At 41.8% G+C, this 15,072-nt stretch overlaps 1 protein-coding gene across 1 annotated transcript in view; it reads left to right on the top strand.

The window, feature by feature from the left end:
• ADGRV1 (adhesion G protein-coupled receptor V1) overlaps window positions 1-15,072 on the top strand; it is a 568,898-nt gene that overhangs the window by 194,956 nt on the left and 358,870 nt on the right. The window contains exons 70-72 of the mRNA XM_062211963.1: window positions 1,794-2,267; window positions 7,015-7,158; window positions 14,513-14,687. Coding sequence (XP_062067947.1) covers window positions 1,794-2,267; window positions 7,015-7,158; window positions 14,513-14,687 — 793 coding nt within the window. The remainder of the gene's footprint in view (window positions 1-1,793; window positions 2,268-7,014; window positions 7,159-14,512; window positions 14,688-15,072) is intronic.

Raw genomic sequence — 15,072 nt, 5'->3', positions numbered from 1 at the left:
TCTTTCCCAGGCTATTAAGCAGGGAGTAGCTGGGAAGTGGAGCTGCCAGGACTTGACGTAGGGCCCGAATGGGATGCCTGCATCTCAGTAGCAGCTTTACCTGCCACATCACAATGCTGGTCCCCCAGCTTGATTTTTTAAAAAGATTTATTCATTTACTTATTTGAAAGGCAGAGTTACAGAGATGCAGAGGCAGAGAGAGAAGTCTTCCATCCACTGGTTCACTCCCCAAATGGCTGCAATGGCTGAAGCTGAGCTGACTCAGAGCCGGGAGCTTCTTCCTTGTCTCTCACATAGGTGCAGGGGCCCAAGCACTTGGACCTTCCTCCACTGCTTTCCCAAGCCATAGCAGAGAGCTGGATAGGAAGTGGAGCAGCCGGGACTCAAACCAGTGCCCATATGGAATGGCGTGCTGCAGGTGGAGGCTTAGCCCACTATGCCACAGTGCTGGCCCTGCCCCCCAACTTGATTTTATAAGGAGAGTGCCAATTAGCTTTCAAATCTGGTTGAGAAGTTCAGAGAGTCCACGTGTTGTGGCTAATTAGAGGGTTTTTGTTGTTTGTGTTGTTTTTAATGATTTATCTATTTTAAGGGCAGTGGGGGAGAGAGATCTTCCTACTGCTGCTTCCAAAATGGCTGTAATGGCCAGAGCTGGGCCAGGCTGAAGCCAGGAGCCAAGAACTCCATCCAGGTCTCCCACATGGAGGGCAGGGGCTCAAGTACTTGGGCCGTACTCTGCTGCTTTCCCAGGTGTTTTTGCGGGGAGCTGGATTGGAAATGGATCAGCTGGGACAAACTGGGATTTGAACTGGCCCTCCAGTCTGGGATGCTGGTGTCATAAGCAGTGGCTTGACCTGCTATACCACAATGCTGGTCCCCTAACTAGAATTTTTGACAAACTGGAGTTTGAGTTTTCAGTCAGAAGCAGAGAGGCTTCGTGGCGGCACGTCTGGGCTGTGTGGCCAGCTCCCCCGCCTCTTCCTGTGTGTGTCAGTTGAATGTGTTCCCTGGTCAGAGATGTTCCTCTCGCTGAACCATGAAGGACTCCACTGTCCTGCGTGGTGGTGTTTGCTCTGATGGGAAACCTTTCCTACTTAAGTTTCTCAGTGGTTTTTGTAAATTGCTTAATATGTTCCACTGGGCTTTATTTCTCAGTAGATTTTTTCCACTTAGCAACTGTTTTTAAGGAGATTGCATTTATGTGTGCATTGATAGGAAGTTTAGGGATGTCCTTGTAAGTTTTGAGGGTATATAGCTAACAGATCAAGTAATTTGCTAGGAAATGATATTTTGTGAAATTTCTCTATACACTTACCTCTTTCCCTGTACTAAAGATTAATTAACACCTCTTCCATTGTAAATTCATGGTTTGGAGGCCAACAATTCTTGGAAGATAATGACTAACTCTTGATAACCTAGAGGTACTCCTTTTTTTTATTTAAAGCACAAATTCTGATACGAGTCCTGAAATTATTGACTTTTAGCCTTCAGATGTTGTGTAGAATTCACTAATGTATTTGTGGAACTTGGGTTGTAAGGTTACCTTCTCTATCTCTTCTGATTGTGCTGTTATAATGAGATTTTACAGTATTACCTGGTGGTTTGCATACATAAGTGATCTGGACGAGTTAATATACTTTGCAAACAGACATATGCTTGGGGAAGTTGGCTTTGAACTTAATGATGCCCAACTAGAGTATTTCCCTGTGTATAGCAGAAGAAAGCATAATTTAAAGGATTTGGGTTAATGCACTGAGTTGTTTCTTTGTTGGATGACTTTCCTTTCATTTTAGGTTTACTGGGAGCTACAGAGTGAGTTTGATGTGACCGGAGACTTCATTCCTACAAGCGGGTATTTCACCATGGCCGACGGAGAGGGTGAAGCAAGCTTTGATGTTCATCTGCTGCCAGATGACATCCCGGAGATCCAGGAAGACTGTGTGGTCCAGCTCACTTCTGTGGAAGGCGGCGCAGAGCTGGACCTGGAGAAACGCACGGCCTGGTTCTCGGTTTCTGCCAATGATGACCCACACGGCGTGTTCACCCTGTATGCAGAACGCCAGTCACTGCTTGTTGGGCAGAGCCTCGCCAGAGCCATCCAAGTTAACATAACGCGGCTTGCCGGGACATTTGGAGATGTGGCTGTGGGGTTTCGAATATTGTCGGATCGTGAAGAACACCCCATTGCCGCTGATGGCAGAGAGAGGCAGCTGGTGGTCAAAGATGGTGCCAGGTACAAAGTGGACACCGTGCCTATAAGGAATCAGGTTTGTGGTTTTTCTTCCATTTCTTCCTCATTCCAACAGAGCTCCTTGCAGAGAGCCCTTGCTTCCCTTGGGGTCAGTGTCAAGTCTTACTCAGGTCTGTGAATGCAATCACACAAAGTGCCATAGGAAATGCATGGCCATTGTTGGATACTGTGCTTGCAGGTTATAAATGAATCAGCATATTCCTATTTGGAGATAATGTATTTTTGTAGAGAAAGTGGTGGATGATGATTTAGTCCTTACAAGGTTCTAGGAACTATTTAAGGTGCCACATACAGCCCCCACACCCCGCATCCCTACACTTAGATACTGGGTGAAAGGGAGATCTTTGTAGGCTTCCTGTGCTCCATCCAAAAGCTTGTGGCAGGAAAGTGCCTGCTGTGTGCTCTTGGGGTCTGGAGGGGCCATGTGAATACACAGACTTGTGCCTGTCTCTCACCTTGGAGATTTGGAGCATGGAAATTGAATTTCACTGAGGAGAAGGGTAGCTCACCCCTCTCCTGACATTTGTGATGAGAGTGATCTGCAGGCATGGGAGTCCCTGAGTGGCAAGTAGACACCTCAGGGTCTTTCCCAGACAGAACCACAGAAAGCGATGCGAGTGGCTGTTTCTCAGTGCTGCCAAGAATTGGCACATATGTTATCATTTTCTGTGGTGGGACAACAATGCATTTAGTTCATATGCTGAGTGCATTATGGCATTGGGGATTATGAAAGAAAATAGCCAGATAGGGGAAAAATCTGACAACTGTGCAGGGTGCGTTGTGAATTGGAAAGGTCATCAGGAGAGTGTGTCACCTGTCATGGCAAGGCAAAGCGTGAAGTCCCCCAGGTGTCACGGATGCTGGGATTGATCCAGAAAGCAGGGCCTGGGTGCTGTATTCACAGAAACATGGTGGTTGTCAGTGAGAGCCAGGGAAGGACCAATGCAGGGGGCTAGGGCTTTGTCCTTCTCTTGCAAAACAGCCTGTCCACCCTGCAAATGTAGTGCTGCCCGGAGAATGGTGGGGAAGGGTCCAAGGTGGCATTTAAGCGCATGGCCCCTCTCCCACTGTGGATCTTGGGGATAAGCAGGGAAAATTTCACTGAATGTGAAAATGAAGTTTGAATTTTCAGAAGCCTGATCTCTTACATGCCTGAAAGTGATAGGAAGCTTCCAGATCTACCCACAGTATTGTTGGTGGGGAGTGGTAAGAAATCCCACAAAACTTTAACAGGAGACAAGTGGAGGAGTTTCCAGTAAGTTTCATATACACTTTTGATCGATAGAAAAATGGCCTGTCACCACGATTAAGCAACAAACCTGCTACGTTAATTCATAGATGCTATGCAGCCTTTTAGCTTTTGTGCACCCATTTATTTCTGTTGCTTAAAAATGGAGAAAAATGGAGGCCTCTTAACAGAACCTGTATTTGAGTTATTCCTGCATTCCTGTGTCTCTGGGAAACTGACAGAAGTTCATAACTCTGCTTGATCATTTTCTCAACTCCCTTTTCTGTCTTCAAAACTTCTCAAGACTGAAGTAAAGAGTGCAAACCAGAAGACATGAGAGGTGGATTCAATGAACCAGAATGTCATCATATTAAGTCTCAGTTATAGAGCAGATACAATTTTTAAAAATACAATGCACTTAAATTATGTAACTTGAAACTTTTTCCCATATAGTCCTACATCCCATTCCGAATATATTTGTGTTGTGAGTTGCTAATGTAATCTAGGGAGCATCCCTCTAACTTTTCCACAAATAGATTTGTATTATTTTATACTATGGTTTCACTTGGCCCTAGTAATTGCCACAGAGAGGGTAAGATTATTCCATCAGTTACTGAGCAGTGTATATAGTACAAAATTGCTCTCAGACTATATAGAGGAAAGCCAAAATGTGTGATACTTAATACACGGACCAAGACTCTTGGTCTGCTTAGCTCTCAAATTGTTCCCCATGGTACCTGAAACATATAAAGGATAATAGTCCTTATTTCATATGACTTGGAAAGCTTAGTGGTAGTTTATAAAGAAACTTTGCTTTCCTAATACCATATTTGAATTATCATCTATTAATTACTATCTTCTTTGAGACTATTTTAGTGACTTTTCTGGTTTCTGTTTTCTATAATGAGTAACAGAAGTTTACTGTCTTATTCATATATATTCCTCTGTTTTGCTTACCGTGCTGCTTTTTATTAACCTACCTCAAATTACATGGCTTCCTTCACTCTTAATGTAGGCTGTGGGGTGTGTGACTACACACAGATCATTAGTTGATCTTCCAAGGTAACTGGTTGGGCAAGGTCTTCAGGCATGACAGGCACACAAACCAAAGGGAGTTTTTCAGTGTTCTCTTTCCTCGTGCTGTGGCTATATCACATCGCTCTTTGAAGTTGGAGTATTAGTTGCAAGAGATTACATATAGTTCTCCCAGCTCAGTTCTCCTGTGTAGAAGTCAGGACTTCAGACAGGTGTGCCACAGAGAACACCAAGGCCATGATGTGTGTAACCAGCTTCAAGCATGTCTTTGAGCAAGGTTAGGCTGAGAAAGCTAAGACTCTTAGCAGGTTTAACATCAGGACATTGGCATGGAGTATAAACCATCACCATGCCTGGCTATCAGTTGGGTTCTTTAATGACGCACACCCTGACAGCAGTCATCATTGGCACAGCACAGGAAGAGGGCCCCAAGTCAGGATGTGAGAGGATTTTCACCTGTGTGGTTGGGGCAGGTATTGAACACTTCTTAGATGCTGGTCTTGGTGAGAGGCTTGGCCAATGTGGAGCTGACTGAGACTAAATTTTCCTTATCTTGTTGCCGCCTGTCTAGTGGAGAAGGAACTTTGACAGCCAGTTGTCAAAGCACGTGGAAAGAGTTGGAGATGTCCACGAATGTTATGAGACTACAGATTCTGTTCATGGCCCAATACTGTCAGGAATGATGTAAAATATGTAAGCTAGCATTGGTGAGGCAACCCTGGAAGAGGGAAGTGGAAGCGTAGCTGAAAAACTTCAAAACTCTCAAGTTAATCTAACACCTTCTGTAGACAACCAGCATTTCCTCATAACCACAAGTACTCAGGTCCAGTGTTAATATTCACTTTTTTTGCATCCCTGGGGACCTGTCCTGTCACCCAGGCATGTGAGCTGGGTAGGCACTGAAGCAGAGGAATGAGTGCTTCAAGCTGACACCTGCGTTTTTAAAAAATATTTCCTCATTTATTTAAAAAGCAGAGTTACAGAGAGGCAGAGATTTTCCATCCACTGGTTCATTCTCAAATGGCCACAAAGGCCAGAGCTTGGCTTATCCAAAGCCGGCAGCTTCTTCTGGGTCTCCCACATGGGTTCAGGGGTCCAAGGACTTGGTTGTCTTCTACCAGTTTCCTAGGCCATACCAGAGAGCTGGATCGGAAGTGGAGCAGCCGTGCCCACATGCGATGCTGGCACTGCAGGCGGCGGCTTTACCTGCTATGCCAGAGTGCTGCCATGACACCTGCTTTCTTTAGCAAATAGGAACAGAGAGACGTTAGCTGCCCAGCCAGTGACCTACACAAGGGAGAGGCACACTGTAACGGGAGAGGTGAACTAGGCTTGAAGTCAGGATACTATGATTCATTTGTTTCCTTAGCATTTGACCTGTGACTCAGTTCAGTGAGCATCATTTTGAAAGAATGAAACACTGTTAACCCTCACACTGACATTTCCTTCTGCTGTGATACATGTTTTAGACATGTGAGGGTCTGGCGTGGGACAGTGTTTCCATTTGTTGCATTTAAAAGATTGAGTGGACCCATAGAAATGGATGCTTTTGTATTCAGTAAGAACTCTACATCCTTAGGAGTATTCTAGGTTTATGGAATAACTTGTAAGCTACAATTAACAAATAAAACCTTTTCAGTGGGAATGTGTCATGGGCTTCAAAAATAACCTCTTGTGTAACACTGATTTGTAAATTTAGGATTTTCCCCATCTCGTTGGATTGTAAAGTTTTGAAGACAGGGGCCAGCACTGTGGTGTTGTAGATTAAGCCTCCACCTGTGATGCCAGCATTCCCATATGGGCACTAGTTCCTGCCCTGGCTGCCCCACTTCCAATCCAGTTCCTTGCTAATGGCCTGAGAAAAGCAGTAGAGGGATGATTCAGGAGCTTGGGCCCCTGCTGCCCTGTAAGACTCCAATGAAGCTCCTGGCTTCAGCCTGGGGTGAACCAGCAGGTGGAAGATCTCTTTCTCTCTGCTCTCCCTCTGTAACTGACTTTCAAATCTTTAAAAATTTTTTTTGAAAGTCGATCATCTAATATATTGTTAGTAATTTTTACTCACCTAAAATATTTAAATAACCAGGACACTGAAATCAAAATCCATTTTGAGCAAATATTAGACTTAATAGGTATTAGTAAAGGAGGGGAAAGCGAACTCTGCTGGGTTTTGGGGGCTGGCGCCGTCTGCAAGGGGGCTGCTCCCATTCTGCTGGGCCACGGTGCCATCCCCAGTGCTATCCTGGGATTCCTGTCCCCCTTGAGGCCCTTTGGGCACATAGGGAAAACTGGAACGTTTGCATTTTTATACCCTATGTCACCATTCCTCACCCTCTGAATTCACACTCTGAATAAGATGGTTTGGTTTATGACAAGGAGGAAAATGCACATGTTGGTGAAAACGCTACTGAACAACCTAAGGCCAGGTGCTAATGAATGGCTCAGGGCAAATGTCAGTGTTTTCCTTGGGAAGTTATTTCTCACTGGTGCTGTTTGCTTGCAGGTCTTCCTGCCGCTGGGCTCTAATTTCACTCTGCAGCTGGTGACTGTGATGCTTGTTGGTGGCCGTTTCTATGGGATGCCCACAATTCTTCCGGAAGCCAAATCTGCCATCCTTGCTGTCCCTGAGAAGGCTGCCAATTCTCAGGTAGTTGGCTCTGGGTGTGTTCTCTCAACCAGCCACTAGAGGGCAGCTTAAAGAAAACTTGTAGAATTTGGATGTAAGATAGAATTTTTAAAATAACCATCACCTAAAGTCAAATTTTCCAGGTCTTTTCTTGATGTTGAATATTTAATAGTAATGTATTTACTGCTAAATAATTAAAATGGTGAACAACTGGTTAATATTTCAGACTTATTTATTAGCATTGAGAGTGTTTATAGAAATCAGGCTGTGGTTTCCTGTGGCTGCTCTGTGCGGGTGTAAATGCTGGTGATCCAATCCTGTGATGCAGTTGCACCTTTATCCAATTTGAGGGCTGTCAGTATCATCAGAAGGGCTATGTTCTGTGGCAATGGCAACGTGTGTGTTTGAAGCCCATGTTGAGAAATAAGTTCTGTCCCACTCCTTAATTCAAGTGAGGAAGGCAGCCTGGCCCCAGATACAGACCCTCAAGTGGGTCTTATGAGGGGGCAGGAACCCGAGCTTTTGCCATCTCTGGCCTTTAGGGATGCCCTTCACCTAGCCCTGACTGTCATCTCCATGGGGAATGAAATCACTTTGTTCCTCAAAGAGGAGTCTACCAGTGCTAAAGATAACCAACGGGAATGGTTTTCTCTTTACTGCCTCTTGCCCAGGAAGAAATGAAGGTCTAGACATTATCAATGCTTTGAAGATTTGCCATCTTCTCTTTGCTCAGTCATTGCTATAACAGGTTTCTTCCAATGCAAGCCATTTACTTGGAGCAGTCAAGGGTTTCCTGCTCCTACTCCATGTATTTCCTCACTCCATGGCATCACCCCACAGGTCAAGGTCAAGGGCATTTGTGTCGTGGGCGTGTCCTCTGTTTTTCCATGAGTTGCATGATGTATGTGCACATGTTTGTGGGGAGGACAGGTTCTGGCAGGCGTCCAGCCATGGAACAAGGATGATCCCATGCAGAGTGGCAGTTGATAAGCAGACGCCCCACTGTCAGAGTCCGTGCTAGTGTCAAGTTCAGGTTGCTGCCTCCTCTATGGCTGGAGAATCATCTTACGACATCAGGTCACATCTGCTGTTCTCCACTGTGATTTAAACAAGGGAAAATGGGTCTTTATAGATCACTATTGATCAAATGTTATCCCAAATGTGTACTGAGACCTAAAAAGATAAACTCGGTGGTCCAAATTACAAGGTGAATCTGGCTTTCTTGCTAATTGACCAGAGTTTTCACATACCCTTAGGAGGATTTTTTTTTAATGTATTTTTATAAGAAATCTAATAAGGATTTTTTTTCAAAGAAACCTTTTATTTAAGGCATATAGACATCATGCACTTCATAAATGCAAATTTAGGAAAATAGTGATTCTTCCCACCCTACCCACACTCCCACCCTTCTTCCTCTTCCATCTCCTATTCCCATTCTTATTTTCTACTAAAATCTGTTCTCAATTAACTTTATACACGTAAGAATAACCCCACACGTAGTACAGAGTTCAACAAATAGTATGAAAAAAATTAAAACTGTTCAACACTCAACAAGGGCTATTCAAAGTCATTGCATTTCAAAGTGTCAATTTCACTGCAATAAATTACCTCTTAGGTACTCTATCAGTTCAGGGAGAATATATACCATTAATCTTTTTGGGACTGGCTTATTTCACTAAATATAATATTTTCCAGTTGCATCCATTTTGTTACAAATGACAGGATTTAATTTTTTTTACCATTACGTAGTATTCCCTGGTGTATATTTTTTATAATTTCTTTATCCAGTCTTTAGTTGACAGGCTTGTGGATTGATTCCATATCTTAGCTACTGTGAATTGAGCTGCAATACACACGGGAGTACAGCTAATTCTTTAATATGCTGATATCATTTCCTCTGGATAAATTCTCAGCAGTGGGATGGCTGGATCATATGGTAGGTCTATATTCAGAGTTCTGAGATTATCTCCATACTGTCTTCCGCAGTGGCTGGACCAGTTTACATTCCCACCAGTGGTGGATTAGGGTACCTTTTTCCCCATAGTCTCACCAGCATATTCTGTTGGTGGTTTTGTGTATGAAAACCATTCTAATGGGGGTGAGGTGAAACCTAATTGTGGCTTTGATTTGCATTTCCTTGATGGGTACTGATCCTGTGCATCTTTTTGTATGTCTAGTGACAATTTGAATTTCCTTTTTTGAATAATGCCTGTTCAAGTCCTTGGCCCATTTTTTAACTGGATTGTTTTGTTGTTGTTTAGTTTACTGAGCTCCTTATAGATTCTCGATGTTAATTCTTTATCAGTTGCATAGTTTGCAAATAATTTGTCCCATTCTATCAACTGTCTATTCAGTTTACTGAGTCTTTCTTTTGTGTTGTAGAAGCATCTCAATTTGATGTAGTCCCCTTTGTCTGTTTTGGCTTTGATTTCCTGTGCTTCTGAGGTCTTTTCCAAGAAGTCCTTGACTATGCCAGTGTCTTGTGGAGTTTCCCCAATGTTCTCTAATAATTTGATGGTACTGGATCATAGATTTAGGTCTTTGATCCATTTTGAGTACATTTTTTTTGTGTAAGGTATGAGGTAGGGGCCTTGTTTCTGCATGTGGAGATCCAGTTTTCCCAACAGCATTTGATGAAGAGACTGTCCTTGCTCCAGGATTGATTTTAGCTCCTTTGTCAAAGATAAGTTGGTTGTTGATGTGGGGATTTATTTCTGCAGTTTCTATTCTGTTCCATTGGCCTATCCATCTGTTTCTGTGCGAGTAATAGGCTGTTTTGATTATAACTGCCCTGTAGTATGTCTTGAAATCTCGTATTGTGATGCCTCTGGCTTTGTTTTTGTTGTATAAGATTGCTTTAGCTATTCAGGGTCTTCTCTGTTTCCATATGAATTTCAGCATCATTTTTTCCCTATGAGAAGAATGTCTTTTTCTATTTTGATTGGTATCGCATTGAATCTGTAAATTGCTTTTGGTAGTATGGATATTTTGATAATATTGGTTCTTCCAATCCATGAGCATGGAAGATTTTTCCATTTTCTGGTGTCTTCTATTTCTTTCCTTAATGTTTTGCGATTTTCATCATAGATATCTTTGTCCCTGGTTAAATCTATTCCACAATATTTAAAATTTTTTTTTGAGTTATTGTGAATTGGATTGCTCTTGGAAGCTCTTTTTCAGCTGTGGCATTGTCTATATATATAAAGGCTATTGATTTTTCTGTGTTGATTTTATATCCTGCCATTTTACCAAACTCCTTTATGTACAGCTTATGGATTACAGTGGCTTTCCCCTCCCATAACTTCCCTCCCACCCGCAACCCTCCCCTCTCCCGCTCCCTCTCCCCTTCCATAAGTTTCAATAGTTTCTTAGTGGAGTCTTTTGGATCTCCTATATATAGCATCATGCCACCTGCAAATAGGGATAGTTTGACTTCCTCCTTCCCAAATTGTATCCCTTTGATTTCTTTTTCTTGCCTAATGGGTTTGGCTAAAATTTCTAGGACTATATTAAATGGCAATAGTGAGAGTGGGCTCTTTTGTCTGGTTCTGGATATTATTGGGAATGCTTCCAGCTTTTCCCCATTCAATAAGATGTTGGCCATGGGTTTGCCATAAATTGCCTTAATTGTATTGAGGAATATTCCTTTTATACTCAACTTGCTTAAGGTTTTCATTATGAAAGGATGCTGTATTTTATCAATTGTTTTCTTGGCATATATTGAGATAATCATGATTTTTGTCTTCAGTTTGTTAATGTGATGTATCACATTGATTTGCAAATGTTGAACCATCCCTGCATACCAAGGATAAATCCTTCTTGGTCCAGGTGAATGATCTTTCTGATATGTTGTTGGATTCGACTGGCTAGCATTTTGCTGAGAATTTTTGTGTCTATGTTCATCAGGAAAATTTGTATTTCTGTTTCTCTGTTGTATCTTTCTCAAGGGATTAAGATGATGCTGGCTTCATAAAAGGAGTTTGGGAAGAATTCATTCCCTTTCAGTTGTTTTGAATAGCTTGAGAAAATTGGAATTGGTTCTTTAAATGTCAGATAGAATTCACCAGTGAAGCTGTCTGGTCCTGGGCTTTTCTTTGTTGGGAGGATCTTTATACTTATTCAGTTTCCTTATTGGTTGTCAGTCTGTTTAGGTTTTCTGTGTCTTCATGGCTCAATTTTGGTAGGTTGTATGTGTCCTGGAATCCATTTCTTCTAGGTTTCCTAATTTATTGGCATACAGGTTTTGTAGTAATTCCTGATGATTCCTTTTATTTCTGTGGTATCCATTGTTTTATTTCCTTTTTCATCTCTAAGTTTATTGATTTGGGTCTTTTTTTGTTAGTTGGGCCAATGGTGTATCAATTTTATTTTTTCAAAAAACCAGTTCTTCATTTTGATATTTTATACTGTTTTTTTGTTTGTTTGTTTCAATTTTATTCTCTAATTTTAACTGTTTTCTCATAGTTTTGGGTTTGGTTTGCTGTCTTTCTAGGTCTTTGAGATGCGTGATAACTCATTTAATTGGCACCTTTCCGATTTCTTGATGTAGGCGCCAATTGCTATTAACTTCTTAACATGGCTTTTACTGTATCCCATGTTTGGATATGTTGTACTGTCATCTTTATTCATTTCCAGAAATTTGTTTCTCTTTCAATTTCTTCAATGAACCACTGTTCATTCAGGAGCTTGTTTTCAGTCTTCATGTGTTTGCATATGTTCTAGAGATTCTTGAGTTGTTGATTTCCAGCTTCATTCCATTGTAGTCAGAGAAGATGCATGGTATGATTTCTATTTTTTTGAATTTGCTGAAACTTGCTTTATGACCTAACCATGTGGTCAATCCTAGAGAAAGTTTCATGCACTGATGAGAATAATGTGTATTCTGCCACTGTGTGATGAAAGGTTCTGTAGGTATCAGGTCCATTTGATCTATAGTGTAAATTAACTCTCTCCTTGCTGATTGGCTGGTCTGTCCATTGCTGAAATACCATTGTATTGAAGTCTACATCTTCCTTTAGATCCATTAATATTTATTTTCAATAGCCATGTGCCCTGTAATTAGGTGCATATACATCTATTATAGTCAGAACTTCTTGTTGAGTTGATCCGTTAATCATCACACAGTGCCCTTCTTCGTCTCTCTTAACAGTTTTTGTGTTAAAGTGTATTTTGTCTGACATTAAGATGGCTACACCAGCTCTCTTTTGATCTCTGAGCTTGGAATATCTTTTTCTATCCTTTCACTTGCAGTCTGTGTATATCTTTGTTGGTGAGATTTGTTTCTTCTGGCAGCAGATAGATGGGTCTTATTTTTAATACATTCAGCCTGTCTATATCTTTTAATTGGAGATTTGAGGCCTTTTACATTCAATATTTCTATCGATAATAATGACTTGGCCTTACTATTTTTCCATAAATATTGGATTTTCTTTGTACTTTTATGGGGAAATTTTCTGCCTTTACCTTCTTTCATAGTGATGCCATGTTTGAGTGTAGCACATCCTTAAGCATCTTTTCTAAGGTTGGACGAGTGGTGACAAATTCTTTCAATTTCTGTGTGTTATGGAAGGTCTTTATTTCACCTTCATTCATAAATGCCAGCTTTATAGGATACAGTATTCTGAGCTGACAGTTTATTTCTCTTAAGACTTGGACTATATCTCACCATTCTTTTCTAGGTTCTAGGGTTTCTGATGAGACCTCATCTGTGAGTCTAATTGGAGATCCTCTGAAAGTAATCCGACATTTCTCTCATGCACATTTTAGAATCTTTTTTTGGGGCTGGAACTGTGGCGTAGTCGGTAAAGCCACCTGCGTGCCGGCATCTTCTATGGGTGCTGGTTCAAGTCCCGGCTGCTCAACTGCCAATCCAGCTCTCTGCTATGGCCTGGAAAAGTAGTAGGAGATGACCCAAGTCCTTGGGCCACTGCACCCATGTGAGAGACCAGGAGGAAACTCCTGGCTCCTGGTTTTGGATCGGCACAGCTCCAGCTGTTGTGGCCAGTTGGGGAATGAACCAGCTGGTAGAAGACCTCTCTCTCTGTCTCTCCTCTCTGTGTGTAACTCTGACTTTCAAATAAATAAATCTTTTTTTAATTTTTAATTTTTATTTTTTATTTGACAGAGTTAGTGAGAGAGACAGAGAGAAAGTTCTTCCTATCCATTGGTTCACCCCCAAAATGGCTTCGGATCGGCCGGAGCTGATCTGAAGCCAGGAGCCAGGTGCTTCCTCCTGGTCTCCCATGCGGCTGCAGGGGCCCAAGCACCTGGGCCATCCTCCACTGCCTTCCCAGGCCATAGCAGAGAGCTGGACTGGAAGAGAAGCAACCGGGACTAGAACCCGGTGCCCATATGGGATGCTGATGCTGCAGGTGGAGGATTAACTAAGTGAGCCACAGCACTGGCCCATAAATTTTTTTAAAAAAGCATCTTTTCTTTGTTTTACTGTGGAGAGTTTGACTACAACGTGTAGTGGTAAAAATCTTTCCTGGTCATGTCTAAGGAGTGCTATGTGTTTCCTGTACTTGGACGTCCCCTTCTTTCTCCAAATTGGAAATTTTTTCTCATTATTTCACTAAAAAAGCCATGCAGTCCATTCTCTCATTCTAGGCTGCTGGGGTCCTGGGTTGTGTCCCTGTTCATGCGGCATGTCCAAACTCTCCATGTAGATGCACAGCTCTCCTCTAACTTGTGTGGAGTTTCCACTTCAGTTTTCTTCCTAACTCTTCCCCAAGATTGCACTCTCCATTTTTTTTTTTTTCAACTATCTTCTCTTAGACTAGAGCAGTAAGCTCCCTCCCTATTCTGCCATCTCAGCACCTCAGGAGGCTGCCTTTAAAACAAGAGCTAACTCAATACCTGTTTAAAAAAAAAAAGTTAATTTAAAAAAAAACCTTGGAACTTTCTGATCCTTTAGAAAAACAACGTGAATCAAAAAAGTGTTAATGACTTTAATAGAAGATCTGATTCATGGTGCTTGTTTTTATAAATGAAGAAGTACATTGTATGTTAGAAGTCAATTTTCAATTTTAGGTTCTGAAAGACCCATCAAAAAGTGATGTTTAAAATGCCACGCTAAGTCTTTTACTTTCATTTAACCATAATTCCATTTATCTTCTTTGATATTTTTTCATTCAAAGAATTACATTTTCCTTGAGAAATTATGAATTATAAAGTAGAATTTTAAAATAAGTTTTGAAAACTTAGACACTTTCAAATCTCATATAGCATTTCTTAAGCATTTCTCTTTAACTGAATTTGTTGTCGGCGAAGGAAACACACTGGATAAACAAAGGGAATGCTCACATTTCGCTTGTTCTGCAGAAAACAGGAACCTTTGGAAAGGAAAGAGATTCTCCATGCTTATCTTCCACAGGTTGGATTTGAATCCACGGCTTTTCGACTCACAGACATTGCAACAGGCACCTGCCGAGTTGTAGTCTCAAGAAGAGGCACTTACGGCTCCCTCTCAGTCGTCTGGACCGTGGGATATGCCGCTGGGGTCGCGATCCCCGAATTCATTGCCGTCGGCAACATGACCCCAACACTGGGTGAGTTGTTGTTTTTCTAAAATTGGCCTCACAGAATGCAGAAATAGGTAACTGGTCACTAATTTGCCAGTGTCATCCTTTCTCTGGGCACTAAAATGTTAGTTTAATATGAGGGAATTCAAAAAGGTTGTTAAAAAAGTGGAATTCAAAGAAATTTATTTTGGTGCAAACAATTGTGAAATCTCTGTAGAACTTTTTCTTTTTTCTTATTTTTTGAGATATGTATGTATTTGAAAGGCGGAGTTAGAATTTCCATCTGCGGGCTCATTCTCCAAATAGCTTCAATGGCTGGGGCTGGGCCAGGCCACAGCCAGGAGTTTGATCCTAGTCTGCCACTTGGGTGCACGGGCCCAGTCACTTGGACCTTCTTCCACTGCCTTCCCAG

The sequence above is a fragment of the Lepus europaeus genome, chromosome 15 (assembly GCF_033115175.1).
Source record: "Lepus europaeus isolate LE1 chromosome 15, mLepTim1.pri, whole genome shotgun sequence".
NCBI lineage: Eukaryota > Metazoa > Chordata > Mammalia > Lagomorpha > Leporidae > Lepus > Lepus europaeus.
The sequence above is the reverse complement of the archived record's forward strand: the minus strand, read 5'-3'. Positions and strand labels throughout refer to the sequence as shown.